The following is a 17559-nucleotide window of genomic DNA, read 5'->3' on the forward strand; positions in this document are numbered from 1 at the left end:
GCCCCCTAGTTTTGCCTAAGATTTCAGTAATAGCGGTTGATTCCGTGTCAGCGCTGGTGGTTTCGAGTGTTCCCCAGGCCGATTGCTCTCTCGTAAGATTATAACCCTCGTAACAGCAATGGCACCCCACTACAGTACTCTTGCCTGGAAAATCCCATGGGCGGAGAAGCCTGGAAGGCTGCAGCCCATGGGGTCGCTAAGAGTCGGACAAGACTGAGCGACTTCCCTTTCACTTTTCACTTTCGTGCATGGGAGAAGGAAATGGCAACCCACTCCAGTGTTCTTGCCTGGAGAATCCCAGGGACGGGGGAGCCTGGTGGGCTGCCGTCTATGGGGTCGCACAGAGTCGGACACGACTGAAGCGACTTAGCAGCAGCAGCAGCAGCAACAGCAAAATGCCTGGTGCAAAGTAATCGGCTGCCTTTTCCCCCGACTAATTTCTTTGATCTCAGCTGTCAGCAGGGTGTATTGTAATTGATCTGCTTATATGTTTGTCTTCCCCACAGACTGAGCTGCTTGAGGGTAGGAATCATGGCTTATTATTTCTCTATCCCCAGTGTCTAGCACACATTAGGTGCTTTAAAAACACAAGTTTGACTTAGTGGTCTGGAGTAGAGACGAGGGAAGAAGATAAAGGCTACGAGTTGGCCTGGGGATGGCATTTTTTTCTGCTCTAAAGGGAAGTGGGGCCAGGTTTGCAGAGGGCGCGGCCGGCGTAGTCACTCTGCGACGGGACCCATGGGTCCCAGCCACCTGGTTGGTGGCAGAGCCTCGGGCTTCCGCAGGGTGGGGTGGAAAGTGGGGCGGGAAATAAAAAAACCGAACTCGCGGCTCCCGGCATTCCCCGTGGGCGGTGCTCCCCTTTGACCCCTCGCTCGCGTGCTACACATCCGGGCCTCTGCTACTAGTGAGGGGAAGATGGCGGCCGCAACCGTGGTGGTTCCCGTAGAGTGGATAAAGAACTGGGAGAAATCAGGGAGAGGCGAATTGTGAGTGTCCGGGCTGGAGGCGAGCGCTCCGCCGGGCCGGGCTTGGGCGTCAGCAGTGCTCTCACATTTGGGGGGAGGTGGGGGGGGAGAGGTGTCCCCTCCCCCATCTGGGTGACGGGTGTGGATGCTTGACTGGGAGTTTCGAACTCGGGGAGGAAAGGTGCTGGTAACTGCCGCCGATCTCCTACCTTTCCTGGGCTCCTCTTAAAGCCCCGCTGCCCGCCAGAGCTTGTCTTTCTTTAGCCTCTTAGCAGAACTCCCCGTTTTGTCCCTGCGGGTCCCCGCGCTCTCGCTCCGTCTCTTTTTGTCCCCCTCTTCGCTGAGCTCACTTGGCTCCTTTCTCTTTACCGGGCCGCGCCAGGAGGGTTCTGACTTTCCGTCTCTCTCTGTCCCATTTCTTTACTCTGCACCCGTTCGACTCTGCAGTTCGGAGCCCGGCGCCTCCTCTGCCCGAAGTCCGGACTGTCCCGGACTCCCTCCCCTCCTTTCCGCCCAGGGCATCGAGAAGGACCCCGCTTGGCACCTCTCGCCCTCCTGAGGAGCGGTCTCCTAGACGGTCCCCAGACCGTCCCGGCCCCTCGCGGCGCCGCTGTCCATGGGCGAAGTGTAGCAAGCATCGCCGCTTTCTCCAAGATCTACCTGCATTTCTTTGCTCTGTCTTTCCATCTCAGGGCCATTTCGGCTTGGAATCAACTTTTTCGTCATTAAATGTTTCCTAAACCCCATTTTGTCCTGGGACTGCAACTAATTTTGGCAACTCTCCAAGGTTCTCGGGTACCTAGAATAACGTGTTTCCTGTAGTCATAAAACTTGGGTGTTTTTCCTCTTTCTTTCTTTCCGTAACACAGAAGACCGTAATCTGCCATAACCCGTGATTTCCTTGCCCCAAATTTCGGCTCTGTCTGTCTCGGGGGGAAAATTCGTTTAAGCGGCGGAACAAACCCCAGATTTTAAAACAAATGACTTATTGCGAATGTCTTTCTCTGGATCGCTTTATTAGTTAAAGCTCAGCCGGGTATGAGATTAACTCTTCATTAGCTGTTTTCCGCGTGGTTGCGCCCCCCCGCCTCCCCTCCCCTCCCTGCCCAGTAGTCAGTTTACGGTTGCCCGTGCGAAAAATACGGTTTTTAGAACTTCGGTACCGGGACCAAACGCGGGGAACGTGTTGCCGGACCTTGCGCGTGTAATCGCGCCAGCCTACATGACTCGCGCCAGCCTTCATGACCCTCCCCAGCCCCCGTCCGCACTCGCGTTACTTTCGAAGTCTTAGTGTGAGCGCTAGAATTGGATCGCCTGGGTAGGCGGTAGTTTTAGCCACTTAACTAGCCAGGTGACCTTGGGTAAGTTCCTTAGCCACTGTGACCGTTTCCCCTTGAGTAAATTGGGAATAATAAATACTCAAAGGATTGTTGCGAAGATTAATGCCTGTAAAGCATTGGGCTTATAGTAAGTGCTCAAGTGATAACTACTATTACAAGTAATATTATTATTGCAGTCTTTAATATTTCAACTTCTCTGAACAGATCTTGCACTTAAAAGTCTGTACTACTCAGGTTAGCAATTAATTCGTCTCTGATTCTTCATGTAATCTCTTGTACTCCAACGAATTGAGTGATCCTTTAAGAGTGGGGACTGTGTCTCACGTTTCTTTTGGGTCAACCCTCCCGTCCCCGTCCTCTATCCCCCTCCCTCCAGCCGCTCTAGCGTCTGCTTAGGGAGCTTATTGTTTTATGAACTGACAGGGAAGTCTGTTTGATAACCACTCACTTTTAACTGTTAGGAACATTTTGCACATCCTTGTACGTGCTAGTTAACAAGTAGCTGTTAAAGTGCCTTGTGTGCGGGGAAGGCAGGATGAGAAGTTACCAAAGCAAAGCATCATTTTCATCTATATGAGAGTAGGATAACCACCCCATTCCCACCCCCCACGCCCACCCACGCAAACGGGTACACAGTTGATTGTTACTTTGTTAACTCTTAAAGTCAACTTAGTTATTTGGGGATTGTCATCTTTGTGGACTACTTAGCTTGCTCCTTCCAGCTGTTTTTGACAGTTTTACTGTTATTCCCATCTTAGAGTGAGTGGTATTAGGGCTAGGAGGTAAAATTCTGCTTGGCTTTTGACTGGCAATGGTTGAAGAAAAAGTCATGTAGGAGTTCGAAGTATCTAGTCAGAATTGGTATTTTGGATTCACTTTATGCATATTTACATTATCCATGCTACCCATTGTAATTTCTGTGTTTTTGAAGAGCTGCTTCAAAACTGTTATTCGAACTTAGGTGTATGAAGTTATTGCATGGCTTGTGGAATGTAGTTTGAATTATAGTAGATCCAGATCAGTATAGTCAGTTTTATAACTGTTCTGTTACATGAAGAGAGTCGTGTGACATTAATGAAGTATTTTAAATAGTTGGGTGACATAATGAAATACTTTAAATAGTCAAACTCATCACCATCCAGTACTTAGTCTTCATTTGACCTCTTTTCCCTCTTTGGAAACTTTATTGCATATAGTCTAACTTTGGAGTTTTTTATCTTGCTAACGATAGAGTTAGCATTTTCATTTTATTATAAAAAATGGTATTATAAATATATTACAAAAAAATCTTTTCCTTTCTCTGGAAACAGCTTCTTAAAATATGAACCAGCAACCAGAAATGTTAAAAAGATAATGTGCTACCAAATTATTAGTGAATCCATTTACATATTTGGCTTTTAAGATTGATCAGTATTTAAAATTATATCTTCAGTGGATTTTTCCTTTTTAATGAGAAAAGTTAACAGATGAGCTTTAAGTTGACCAAAAGTCATGATATTTTTCATGAGGTGTAAGTTCATTTCTTGTCCGTTACTTTCTATAAGTCTGTATTCTGGGAGTTGTATCAAGTTCAGCAGCACAGTGTTAAAGGGACATATGAGCTGTATGGGGCGTTTTATAACATTGAGAGGGCAATTCTTATTTGTGCCTCATGAAAAGAAAAGCAGCTGTCAATTAAGATGGAAAGTCTTGGCTTTGAAGAGTAAGTTTTGTTAGATAACTAGGGAAAAAAGAAAAACTGTATTTTGCCCATGTGAATGGTCCATCACATAACTAGCTAACCTATTTCCAGAGATACTGATTATGTTTTTAATGGTAAATTACAGAACTCTTAAAGTGATCTTTTCCAAGAGATAGCAAAAGCACAAAGGACTCTGAAAACATAATTAAGTGTCCTTTGCAGTAACACTTAGATTTACTCTAAGTTTCACATCTTAATGCAAACTCTTTGAAATTCTGTGACATATGCAAGATACGGATTTAATCACTTTAATTTTGGAATTAGAGCTTAAGTTTCTTGATTATTTCATATTATCATAGGATTTGCCATGATTAAGCTAATAAACTTGCATGTACTGGTGGATCTAGGGGAGAATTTTATTTCTAGTAGACATCTTTAACACAGTGAGCCCAGCATTTCTTTGTGTCACAAGCAACCTTAATGGAGGATTTATATTCCAAGCTCTTAATCTGAAGATGTTAGCCTCCTGTCAATACTTATTTCAAAATACTTACATTTGTTAAATATCATGTATTTGTTTAAATAACTTGATTCTTTTTCTTAAAAAAATTTACATATCAAACAAATTTTTGTTGGGTGTTACCTTATTCCTCAGTAGCTCAGCAGTAAAGAATTCATCTGCCAATGCAGGAGATGTGGGTTTGATCCCTGGGTTGGGAAGATCCCCTGGAGGAGGAAATGGCAACCCACTCCAGTATTCTTTCCTGGAAAATTCCATGGACAGAGGAGGTTGGTGTGCTACAGTCCATGGGGTGGCGGAGAGTTGGACATGATTGAGCACACACACCCACAGGCAATAATACAGTTTTAAAATTTAATGGCCAAATGTTTTGGTTGCCGTTGTTTTCTTCATCTGCTACTGGATGATTTGACATATTCCAGAACTTAAGGAAGGGCATTTGGATGTTCATTAAATGTTGTCTGACCTGAATTTTTTGGAGCAAAGTAGGAGGAGGGAGTTTATAGCCAACAGTCTAAGAAATTTTTTGTTTAGTATTTGTCTTTTTTCCCCTTCAAAACGTGCTCTAAGTTCATCTGAAGCTTTATCTGAAACCATTTCTTCATGTCTTAGTCTTCATTTGGCATTCGTTTTCTCATTTTGACCTGTGTTTGCAAGTATAAGTCTTGGTCTATTTCCCTGTAAGAGAAATTCATTCTTCAGAAAATGTAGCAGTATCAGGAGGTTTTTCCAGGCTACTGCTTTCTTTTTTTGTTAGAAAAATTGTTCTTTAACTAAGGTAGCATGAGTGCTATTAATGTACTTGTGTGCAGGAACTTCTGTTGTCTTTAACATTTCCTGTTCCTTTTCCTCCTCGTAAGTGCATATTTTCATTTTCTTAAATACATGTTTCGAGATAACACTACATGTCCCAATACTCATTTTTTGCGGTTATGTCTCCTGTCAATGATAATAGAGGTAACACTTGCTTAACAAAGTTTAGCCACCTTTTGTTTTGTTTTAAAAATTAGTTGAAGCACAGATCTCTATCAATTGTTTATATGTAGAACCAGCTTTGAGATGTTGCGTATAATCCAATAGTTCAGGCTTATGTTGTGTTTCTTTACTGGAAAATAGGATCAAGTAAGATGGACAGTCAAATACTCATGTTAAAGAGTATTCACAAAATACTTAAGTCCTTGGAAGAACTTAAGACATTTTATTCCGTTTAAATTTCATATATCTTTGACAAAAAGTAGACTCTTTGTTCTCAGGGGCCTGAGGTTGCATCTCCACTGTAGCACCAAACTGTCATAAAAGTGGAAAAAATGGTAAACCCAATTATTTGGAGGTTATTAAGGGACTAAAATAGTCATTTGAATTTTTTCCAAGGCAGAATATTTGATTATTTTTAAAGCCATATTAAAATGGGCAACTGCTCAAGTTTTGTTTTTCTTCTTTTAAGATTTAGGATAGAGTACTAAACTGTACAAGAGGTGTAGTAAGACGTGCAGCATTCTGAAACAGGATTGTCCCTTTAAGGGTACTTCATGATCTTCTGTTAGTGGAAGAACTTAGGGGAAAAGCTGGGACAAATCTACTGATGGGGGGAACATTCTTAGTGAGTTTTTAGTTTCCTCCAACAACTAGGGAAGAAGTATTTTATACTAGGGAAATAAAAGTTACACAAATAAGTTGCTTTATATAATGTAATAACCCATCAGTGATTCCTTACACAGTTTGAGTGAGTCTTTAAGATGGTAATTAATAGTTCATGATGACATTATCATCTGCATCCTAATGAATATGTTTGTAGCTTTTGTGACTGACAAGATGGAATTACATTTCAGTTATTTTTAAAAATTATGTAACAATGACTGTACCATTAGATTAAGTGGGATTTGGTACACTGACATTTGCCCCTCCCCTCTGGAAGGATTATAGCAAAAGACATCTGCATTAAGCTTGTTAAAACAAATAGAAAATGAAGCTGTTGAAAATGTGAATAAGCAGACAGATTCACTGTAAGAAAGAATATTTGACCTTGCTTTTTAGTAGCCAGGGTACAAAGGGAAAGATGAGTTACAGGATTTCCTTGCATTCTTCTGTCAAAGATGCAATATTTCCTGCTACTACATTCTAAAGGGAATTGAACCTATGGGGACAGTGAAAACCAAGGGGGGAGGGATGGGGCGGGGATTGTTTCAGTACTTTATGGCAAATACTGAAGCAGCCTTGATGCACTCTCTTACATATTTACTCTGAACAAAAAGGAGCTAGGTGTCAGGCATTTTTAGGTTATATTCTCTGATGCTAGTCTGAAGCAGATATTTTTGTATTGCCTAATGTAATGAAGACTGATTTTGTTTCATATTTGAGATAAGCTCGTTGTAGGTTTAACTTACTTTGAGAAATTAAAAGCTTACCCACTGTCTTAGCACATTGGAAGGCCTATCTGGTTCTCAGGAGAAATAGTTGAAAGTACTTGGAGTCAAACTTAAACTGCCTTATTTTACCATTTCTAAGGTGCTCTCCGAAAATTTTTGTTCTTTTAATAGGAGTTGATTAAAAACTAACAGCTAAACGAGATTTTCAAACTATGCAGATTTATTAATAGTTGTCTGTTGGCAAGGCATTTTTATTCTTTGGTTTTGAAAATAATTTTGTGAGCCCTACAGATGAATTTTTGACCTGGAAAAGTCCATTGAACCTTACCCTGCTTATCCTGATGATGGAGTCGTGAAATAAAAGACACAAGAGAGGTGAACTGCAAGGGCATGCATAATCTGCAAAGTAGATAATCCCTCTGCGGATGGTTGTAATGTGGCATCATATTTCACCTTAGATGTGATATATAAGCATATTCTGTCAGTTTTATAGTTACTTGCTTTATTGACTGGATTGCTAGACTTAAAAAAATAAACATATGCATTCGTTGGTTCTCCTTTTTTTGTTTGAGTTTTGTACAGCTTGTAATAACAATTACTTTTTCTTAATTGTGAAATTAAAAGAATACAGAAAAGTGCCTAAAATTTAAATGTAGAGCTCAAAGAATCACTAAGATGCACACTCATGTAACTCATACCCAGCTCTAGTCAACATAATCCCCCTTCCTTTTTGTACTCTTTTACCTCCCCTGTGGTAACTGACGTTTATGGCTTTCTCTTGTTTTTATTTACAGTTTTGCTACCAAAGAAGTTTAAGTTTGTTCTTTTTGAATTTCATATAAGTGGAATCGTAGAGGATGTGTTCTAATTGTTCCTGACTGCTTTTGATCAACATTATGTCTTTCGGATTCATTTGTATTTTGCGAGTATTTGCAGTTCTTTGATTTTCATAGTTATAAGATGCTCCATTGTGTAACTATACCATACTTTATCTCTTACGTTACTGAGGAACAAGTTTATTGTTTGAGTTTTTGGCTGTTAGCAACAAAGCCAATAGAGCCATTCTTATACAGGTATTTTGGTGTACACAGGTGCACACACACCAACTTTACTAGATACTGCCATACTATTTCCGAATATACTCCCATCAGCAGTGTATGAGAGTTCACCTTCACATCCTGGCTAACATCTAATATTGTGCTATGTGCTCAGTTGCTCAGTCATGTCCGATTCTTTGCAACCCCATGAACTGTAGCCCTCCAGGCTCCTCTGTCCATGGAATTTTCCAGGCAAGAATACTGGAGTGGGTTGCCATTGCCTATTCCAGGGGATCTTCCCTACCCGGGGATCAACCTGTGTCTCCTGCATTGGCAGGCAGATTCTATACCACTGTGCCACCTGGGAAGCCCAACATCTAACATTGTCACACTGTAAATTTTTTGTCAATGTATATATCTAATGTTCTTGCCTGGAGGATCCCAGGGATGGGGGAGCCTGGTGGGCTGCCGTCTATGGGGTCGCACAGGACTGAAGTGACTTAGCAGCAGCAGCATATCTAATGTTATTTTCTTCAACATTTTCATAGGCATTTTTTCCAATTTTTTTTAGTTGAAGTATAGTTGATTTACATTATTAGTTTCAGGTGTACAAAGTAGTAATTCAGTATTTTTGCAGATTATACTGCATTTACAGGTTATTACAAGATAATGGCTACAATTCTCTGTGCTACACAGTATGTTCTTGTTGTTTATTTTATACATGAAAAGTGAAAGTCACTCAGTTGTGTCTGACTCTTTGTGACCCCGTGGACTGTAACCCACCAGGGTCCTCTGTCCCTGGAATTCTCTAGGCAACAGTAGTGGAGTGGGTAACGGTTGTCTTCTCCAGGGGATCTTCCCAACCCAGGGATCGAACCCAGGTCTCCCACATTGTAGGCGGATTCTTTTACCATCTGAGCCACCAGGGAAGCCCAGGAATACTGGAGTCGGTAGCCTAACCCTTTTCCAGAGGATCTTCCCAATCTACGAATTGAACCAGGGTCTCCTGCATTGGAGGCAGATTCTTTACCAGCTGAGCTACCAGGGAGGAAGCTATTTTATACTACTATGACTAACAAACTACTTTATACATAGCAGTTGTTAATCCCATAGTCCTAAACTGCTCCTTCCCACACCTCTCCTTTGGTAACCACAAGTTTGTTTTCTGTGTCTGAGTCTGTTTTGCATATGCGTTCATTTGTAGCATAGGCATCTGTTTTTTTTTTTTTTTTTACTTTTTATTTTGTATTAGGGTGTAGCCAATTAACAATGTTGTGATAGTTTCACAACAGTGAAAATATTCAGCTATACACATGTATTCATTCTCCCTCGAACTCCCCTCCCATCTAGGGAGCCCTGTAACACTCAGCAGAGTTCCATGTGCTATATAGGCGTCTTTTTGTATATTATTGGTGATTTGGACTTTGGTTTATTGGTAAAGATCTCTTTATATCTTTTTTCCATTTTTCGATTGGATTGTTCGCATTTCTTTCATTGATTTGTAGTTCTTTCTATAAATTGTAGTTCTTTCAGTGGGTTACACTGTGTGTGGCAAATCTCTTTTGTTATTCTTAGGCTTGTATTTCCACTGTACAGTGGTGACTTTTAATGAGTAGAAGTTGTTCATTTTAATGTAGTTAAATGTATCTGTCTTCTACTTTCTGAGTAGTACTTTTTTGTGTTTACTAGTTTCTCTCCATTCTAAGGTTAATGAACTACCCTATGACTTTTCTGGAAACATTATGTTGCTTTCCCTTTTTAAGTCTTACCTAACTGGAGGTGATTTTTATGTGTGCTGTGAAGTAGGGGGTTGCAATATATTGTCGTGGTGGATGTATATGAAGAAAGTTCAGCCTCACACTTAAATAGTTGGCAAAAGGAAGAGAATTTTAGTAGTCTTTTCAGACAGTTGTAGATATTTTTTAATATCATGTCAAAATTTGTCAAATGGTAGTTTCTTAATGGTTTGTTGCAATGCCAAACCTAAAATCATATCTGTGTACTCCCTGTATGTTGTTATATTGAAATCCAGTTGTCTCTCTTTTACTTGGAATCTGTTTTACCCATGTATTATTTTGCAGAATCATGCATTGGTCAGTTGGAAAATACTGGTTCACCCAGTGATGCGGCACTTCCAAATATGACACAATGCATTGTATAATATAAAAAAACCACATTCTTTAGTATCATCACTGAACTAATCAGGGAAGTTTTTATGAATTGTGAACTAGCCAAGTCCATGGTGCCAGATTAAAGTTTTCCAAAATTCTAATTTTTGTTTGAAAACTTACCTTTTATCACTGGCAACAGACACTCTCAGCTTTTTCCCTTGAAGTGACTGGCTCACTTGGTTCATTTTTGAGAAAACTCCGGCCAAAGACCCAAATCTGAATACCCATAGTTTGTCAGTTCTTTCAAGTAAAAAGGGCTTCTCTTGTGGTTCAGCTGGTAAAGAATCTGCCTGCAATGCATGAGACCTGGGTTCGATCCCTGGGTTGGGAAGATCCCCTGGAGAAAGGAAAGGCTACCCACTCCGGTATTCTGGCCTGGAGAATTCCATGGGCTGTATAGTCCATGGGGTTGCAAAGAGTCGGGCACGACTGAACAAGCAACTTTCACTTTCAAGTAAAAATGGTGTTATGTGAAAAAGCAGCTAGTTCAGCTCACAATTCAAACAATTGCATAAGTGATTTTCCTGGAGACAACCATGGTATTTTGGTGTGTGACAAAAATGTTTTATGTATACGTTCCAATTTGCCACATAGAATATTAAAAATATGTATTCTAAAAAAAACATGTTCTCAGGGCTAGGATTTAATAAAATTCATTAAGGACATTTTCTTTATTGTAGATACAAACATATAACAGATAAATCTTAACACATTTTTAAGTAAACAGTGCAGTATTGTTAACGATAAGCACAATGTACAACAGATCTTTAGATCTTTTTAATCTTGGATGGCTGACATTTATACACATTGAACAGCAGGTTCCCGTTTCTCTATCCCTCTAGCCCCTGGCAACCACTGAAATTCTACTTTTTGCTTCTGTGAGCTTGATTACTTTAGATACCTCATATAAGTGGAGTCATGTAGTATTTATCCTTCTGTGGCTATTTTGTTTCGCATACTATCTTCATGGCTCATCCATGTTGTTGTATATGACAGGATTTATTATTGAATAGCGTTCCATTGTATATTCATGAGGTTTTCTTTATGTACTCATCTCTTGATGGACATTTAGGTTTTTTCCTATCTCTTGGCTATTGTGAATAATGCTGCAATAAATATGAGACTGCAAATACCTCTTTGATACCCTGATTTCAACTTTTATGAGTAAATACCTAGAAGTGGGGTTGCTGGGTTGTATGGTAGTTCTGTTTTTACTTATTTGAGGAACTCCCGTACTATTCACCATTTTACATTCCCACAAACAGTGCACAAGGTTTCCAGTTTCTTCATATCCTCCCTAACACTTATTTTCTGTTACTTTCTAAAAACAGGTGTTTTAGGTTCACAGAAAAATTGAGAAAAAGGTACATAAATTTCCCATTTACCCCCTGTCCCCACACATGCATAACCTCCCACATTATCAACATTTCCCCACCAGAGTGATACATTTGTTACAATTGGTGAATCTGCATTGACAAATCATAATTGCCCCCAATTCATAGTTTACCTTTGTTTTCACTCTTGGTGTTGCACATTTTATGGGTTTAGACCATAATAACATGCATCCATCATTATAGTATCCGAGTATTTTCACTACCCTAAAAATCCTCTGTGTTCTGCCTCTTCATCTTTCTTCCTAGCCCCTGGTAACCACTGAACTTTTTACTGTCTCCATAGTTTTGCCTTTTCCAGAATGACATATAGTTAGAAACATACACTGTGTAGATTTTTCAGATTGACTTTGTTGACTGATTAATGTGCACTTAAGGTTTCCCATGTCCATGTCTTGTCATAGCTTCATTGCTTTATAGCTTATTTCTGTATGGTGCTGCATAATATTCCATTGTGTGATGTACCAGTTTGTTTATCCATTCACCTATCGAAGGACATCCTGGTTGCTTCCAAGCTTTGGTAGTTATGAATGAAGGTGCTGTTAACATCCTTGTGCAGGTTTTTGTGTAGACGTAAGTTTTCCTCTCCTTTGGGTAAATATCAAGGAGTGAGAGAGTTGGATTGTAAGGTAAGAGTATGTTTACTCTTGTAAGAAACCACTAAACTGTGTTCCAGTGTGGCTGTCCCATTTTTCCTTGCCACTAAAGATGATTGAGTGTTATGTTGCACCACATCCTCACCAGCATTTGGTGTTGGCAGTGTTCCAGATTGTGGCCATTCTAATAAGTGTGTAGTGATATCTCATTGTTTTAGTTTCCATGTCTGTGATGATGTATGATGTGGAACATCTTTTCATATGCTCATTTGCCATCTGTATATCTTTTGATGAGATGTCAGTTAAGGTCTTTGCTCATGTTTAAATTGGTTGGTTGTTTTCTTATTGTTGAGTTTTAAGAGTTATTTGTATATTTTGGATAATAGTCCTTTATCAGATGTCATTTGTTTGCTTGCAGTTTTTTGATAATGACCACTTTTACAAGTGTGAGTGATAGCTCATTTTGTTTTTGATTTGCATTTCTCTGATAATAAGTGATGTTGAGCATCTTTTCATAACCTATTGGCCATTTTGTCTGTCCTTTTTTTTTTTTAGGCTATGCCTTGCGACATGTGGGATCTTAGTTCCCCAACCAGGGATCAAACCCATGCCCCCTGTATTGGGAGCGCAGAGTCTTAACCACTGAACCACCAGGGAAAGACCCTTGTAGATCTTCTTTGCAAAAATGTCTATTTAACCCACTCCAGTATTCTTGCCTGGAGAGTCCCATGGACAGAGGAACCTGGCAGGCTACAGTCCATGGGGTTGCAAGAGTCGGACATGGCTTAGTGACTAAACAACAATTCATTTTTTAATCAGGTTGTTTTCTTGCTATTGAGTTGTAGGCGTTTCTTATATATTTTGAATGTTAGCCCCTTATCAGATACATGGATGGTTCACAAACATTTTTTCCCCCTATTTCATAGGTTACCTTTTCTTTTTTTTTGGCCACAACTTGAGGCATGCAGCGTCCTAGCTCCTCGGGGGTCAAACTGTGTCCCTGCAGTAGAAGCATGGAGCTTCAACCACTGGACCATCAGGGAAGTCCCCTGCCTTTTCATTTTGTTTGTCATTTCTTCGCTGTGCATACAGTTTTTAGTTTGATGGTCCACTTGACTGTTTTTGCTTGCATTGTCTGTGCTTTTGGTGTCACATCCAAGAAATCATTGCCAAGACCAATGTCATGAAGCTTTCTTCCTGTTTTTTTCTAGGGGTTTTACAGTTTCTGGTCTTATTTTTATGTATTTGATCTATTTTGAGTTGATTTTTGTGTATGATGTAAGAAGTATCCAATTTCGTTATTTTGTATATGACTGTCCATAATGCTGTTGAACATCTAACAAATTTTTCAGTTTAGTTGTGTTCTTTAGCGCCAGAATTTGTTTGGTTCTTTTAAAATTTTCTGTCCTTTTGTCATTCTCATTCTCTTCATGCATCATTTTCCTGAACTCGCTGAGCATCTCTATGATGGTTATTTTAAATTCGTTGTCAGATAATCCACATAGCTCTAATTCTTTAGGATCAGTTTCTGAAGACAAATTTTGTTCCTTTTATTGGACCAATTTTACCTGTTTCTTTATGTTCCTTGTAGTTTTGTGTTGGTTATCTTTGCATTTGAAAAAACACTCTTTTATCCCAGGCTTTATGGACTGCTTCAGTGCAAGGAAAGGCCTTTACCAATCAGCTTGGCTGTAGATTCTGGGAGCCTCTCAAATTTTTCTCTGGATGTGTCTTCTCTGGCCTAATGTGTAGATTCCAGATTAGAGGGATTTTCTACAAGCTTTCCCTCTCTCGCTTCCTCTGGTGTCCATCTGTTGTACTCTAGGGTCCTCTGAAGCAGCAGCATGCATGCCACCCAGCTTTTTTTTGTTCTTAGTGGCTCCCAGGCAGCTAGAGTATGCTGGGTACCATCAGTGCCCCGAGTCAGGCTAGACAGAAACCAGTCTCTCAGGTAGTGCCCCCTCCCCCAAAGCTGGAATACTGGGCACACGCTCTAGTTTTCTCTTTCTCCCTTGAGGGAGAGATTGCCAAGCTGTTGGGCACCTCCCTGACCCCCCGAACCCCCTCGCTGCCCCTGCCCCCGGAAGAACGTTAGATGTATATATAGTCCAGTCTTCTCTTTCCCTCCTCAGAGAGAATTTGGAAATTGGGAATTACCTTCCAGTCATGCGGTGCTGTGCCAGGAGTAGGGACCATGGTGAAAAAGCATCATGTATTTTCCTAGGAGCTTTCATGCAGCTGGTTTAGTTCTTGCCTGGGGTGCAGGAGCCTCTTAACTGTTTCTGAATTTCTCATAAAGGGAATTGTGGATATGTATTGTTGAGTTGTGTTTCTATGGGAGGAAGGAAGGCCTGGGACCTCCTATTTTGCCATCTTGCTGAGCCACTCCCATCAAGGACGTTCTTAAGTGAAACTGGCTTTTGTTTGTGTGAATGATCATGAGAGATGTAATGAAACAATTTGGTGACATCTTACATGAGACTGACTTTATTCTTTGATTTCTTAAAAAAAATTGTTTTTTTATTCTTTGACTTCCTGATTGTGAAGAATTCAGTGAGACAGTTTGGTGCTACTACCCTAATGAATGCTAAGGTGCCAGCAGTCTCACCTTCCTTTGCTTTTGAATTATTAGTGCGAATGTCAGTACAGTAAGAAGGGAAATGCAGTCTTAGTACTATTACAAATATAGTTTTGACCTTGCAGAATGCCAGAAACTGTCTTGGGGATCAGGGGTTTGTGAACCACACTATCAGAACTGCTACTTATCAAGTTACAACTTTTTTTCTTACTCTTAATTTTTAAAAAGTTTTTTTAAAATAGTGAATGGTTATTGAATTTTGTCAAATGTTTATGCATAAAAAGACAGAAAACTAATAATAGAAACTTTCTGAACTATTTTGTGATTTTAAAAGTTTAATGTGGTAAATTAATTTGAACCAACTTTGTGTATTTGGAATAAACCCATGTTAACCTTGATGTATTTCAGTATTTTTCAATATATATATCTGTGCATATTTAATGGAGCTTCCCAAGTGTCTCAGCGGTAAAGAATCCACCTGCCAATGCGGAAGACGTAAGAGAAGCAGGTCGATCCCTGAGTCGGGAGGATCCCCTGGAATAGGAGATAGCAACCTGCTCCAGTAGTCTTGCCTGGGAAATTCCATGGACAGCGGAGCCTGGCAGGCTACAGTCCATGGGGATTCTCCAGGCGAGAATACTGGAGTGGGTTGCCATGCTCTCCTCCAGGGGATCTTCCCAGCCCAGGGATCAAACTCAGGTCTCCCGCATTGCAGGCGGATTCTTTACCATCTGAGCTACGAGGGAAGTGCATACATTGCAATAGATGTACTTCTTAAGCCTTTTTTACCCTGAGGCTCCCCCACCATCTTTTCCTTGTAATATATTTGTTGAAGAGACTGGGCCATTGTCCTATAGAGTTTCCCACAGTTTGTATTTAAGTTTTGCTCCCCCTCCTCAAAGACAACTTCATACGTGGTGGTGTATTCTTGCATTAGGATCAGGAGGCACATAATATCTGATTGCGTCTTAGGATGTGAACAGCCATTGATAGATGCCTAGATCCTTAAATTTATTAGGGACTTAAAAATGGTGCTGTTCTATCATACCTTTGTTAGCTGAAATACTAACAGAGGCATTTCTTATCAACTGTTCGTTTGTATACAAAAGTCAGAATAAGTGCTTGATTTTCATTCTTTTATTTACCTGTTTTCATTCAAAATAATGTCTTGATTCATTAGCATCTTCCAATTATGGTTTTTAGGTTTATTTTATTTAAATTATAAACTAATGGACTTAAAATGTGTAATACATTTCCAGATGTTTTTAGTTGATAGAATTTGCTGTATAAGGATTATCTGTGTTAGAATTAGAAATTAATACAGATTATTTGTTTTATTCTAGTTTACATTTATGCCGGATCCTCAGTGAAAATAAAAGCCACGATAGTTCAACTTATAGAGGTAAGACTTTTAAAAATATCATAGCTATGAGATTTGGCTTGGTCAAAATTAATAAAATACCCTGTTTTCCATTAAATTTTATAAATAGAAGAGCTAGCATGGAAAGAGAAACTAATTCTGATCTTGTTTGTGCTAGGAAACTTGCAGAAACTGAGGTTCAGTGTTTTTACTAAAGCTGGTTATGTTTAGGTGGTATCTGGGGATCTTGTTAAAGGCAGTTGTCATGGAAAACATTACAAGCAAAGGAGTTGTTTATGACTGCATATCTCAAATATGATTTATTAAGTAAAGTGTTATGCAATTAAACTGAATGTAAATTTTTAGTTATTTTAAAGGATTTACTGTTTAATTTTTTTGAATTTAAAATTAGATATATGGATTCAGAAAAGGAGGGGCAAAAACAAAAGCAATGATGCCCAGTAATTTAAACCATTTTCATATGTAGCTTTCACTGGGGGTATAATCAATGACATTTTTTTCCAATCTGGAAAAATAACTTATAATCAATATTCTATTTTAAATAAGTTATTGATTTTCTGTAAATGTTTCCTTTTATCAAAAATTAAATATTATCTTAATATGAAAATATATACTTTTTGAAGAACATTTGGATTTTTGAGTAGAAAGCATTTTCAAATGAGTGAATGAACCATTTTTCTTTCTGTCATTTGGGTAAGACTTGTTAAAACTCCTTGCTCAATCCCCAAAGTTATTTTATAGTCATCCTGCTTTTAAAATTTCAGATCATTCATAAAGATTTTTGAGGTTGTTAATACAATGCCATTTTTGAATAAGTCAGTTGACTGTCAGAAGAGTAAGAAACTAAAAAAAAGAGTCCTTTTTAAAAGCACTGGATAGTTTTCCCTCTCCTTATGTTTGAAACAAGTTTCTAACTTCTCAGTTAACTTGTATCTTGTTTGTGTTTGAAACCTTAAGTGGGTTAAAAAAAACATTCTCAGCAAAACTATAAATAGCATAACAGGGTGGTTACTCTTAACAGTTTTAAATGAAACAATTTAGATCTTTAATAACTATCAGACTATTGTTAACTTGCATGGTTGTTCTGATTCACATATGAAACTCAAATTAGTAGGGGTGTGGCCTCATTGGCTCAATTGTGAGGGTTCTCTGGGCTTCCCTGGTGGCTCAGAGGTTAAAGCGTCTGCTTGCAATGTGGGAGACCTGGGTTTGATCCCTGGGTGGGGAAGATCCCCTGGAGAAGGAAATGGCAACCCACTCCAGTATTCTTGCCTGGAGAATCCCATGGATGGAGGAGCTTGGTGGGCTCCAGTCCACGGGTAGCAAAAGAGTCGGAAACGACTGAGCACTTCACTTTCACTTTCTCTTTCTTGCTCTTGCCTACTTGCAGGGAACTGAATGTTGTTTCTTTAGAATTTCCTTTGTATATCTCAGGGGCATTGACTTTGGATATTGTTCCTTCTGTCTTTTCTCTTTTTGCTTCTCTCTCCAAATTGATTTCATTTCAGGAAGGCAGTTTCCCTTGCACAT

General features: G+C 39.6%; 1 protein-coding gene across 25 annotated transcripts in view; it reads left to right on the plus strand.

Moving 5' to 3' along the window:
- Positions 1 to 892: 892 nt before the first annotated feature.
- The window catches only part of THOC2 (THO complex subunit 2), a 118575-nt gene continuing 101908 nt past the window's right edge, over positions 893 to 17559 (plus strand). For all 25 annotated transcript variants that reach the window (XR_015159095.1, XR_015159094.1, XM_086388173.1 and 22 more), the window contains exons 1-2: positions 893 to 989; positions 15992 to 16050. Coding sequence is in view for 21 of the 25 variants with exons in the window: in XM_086388173.1 (XP_086244299.1) it covers positions 919 to 989; positions 15992 to 16050 (130 nt within the window). In the remaining 4 variants the exon portion in view is untranslated. The remainder of the gene's footprint in view (positions 990 to 15991; positions 16051 to 17559) is intronic.

Source organism: Bos grunniens, chromosome X, assembly GCF_055505025.1.
Source record: "Bos grunniens cultivar Pamir isolate PY7600 chromosome X, Bosgru_T2T1.0, whole genome shotgun sequence".
Lineage (NCBI taxonomy): Eukaryota > Metazoa > Chordata > Mammalia > Artiodactyla > Bovidae > Bos > Bos grunniens.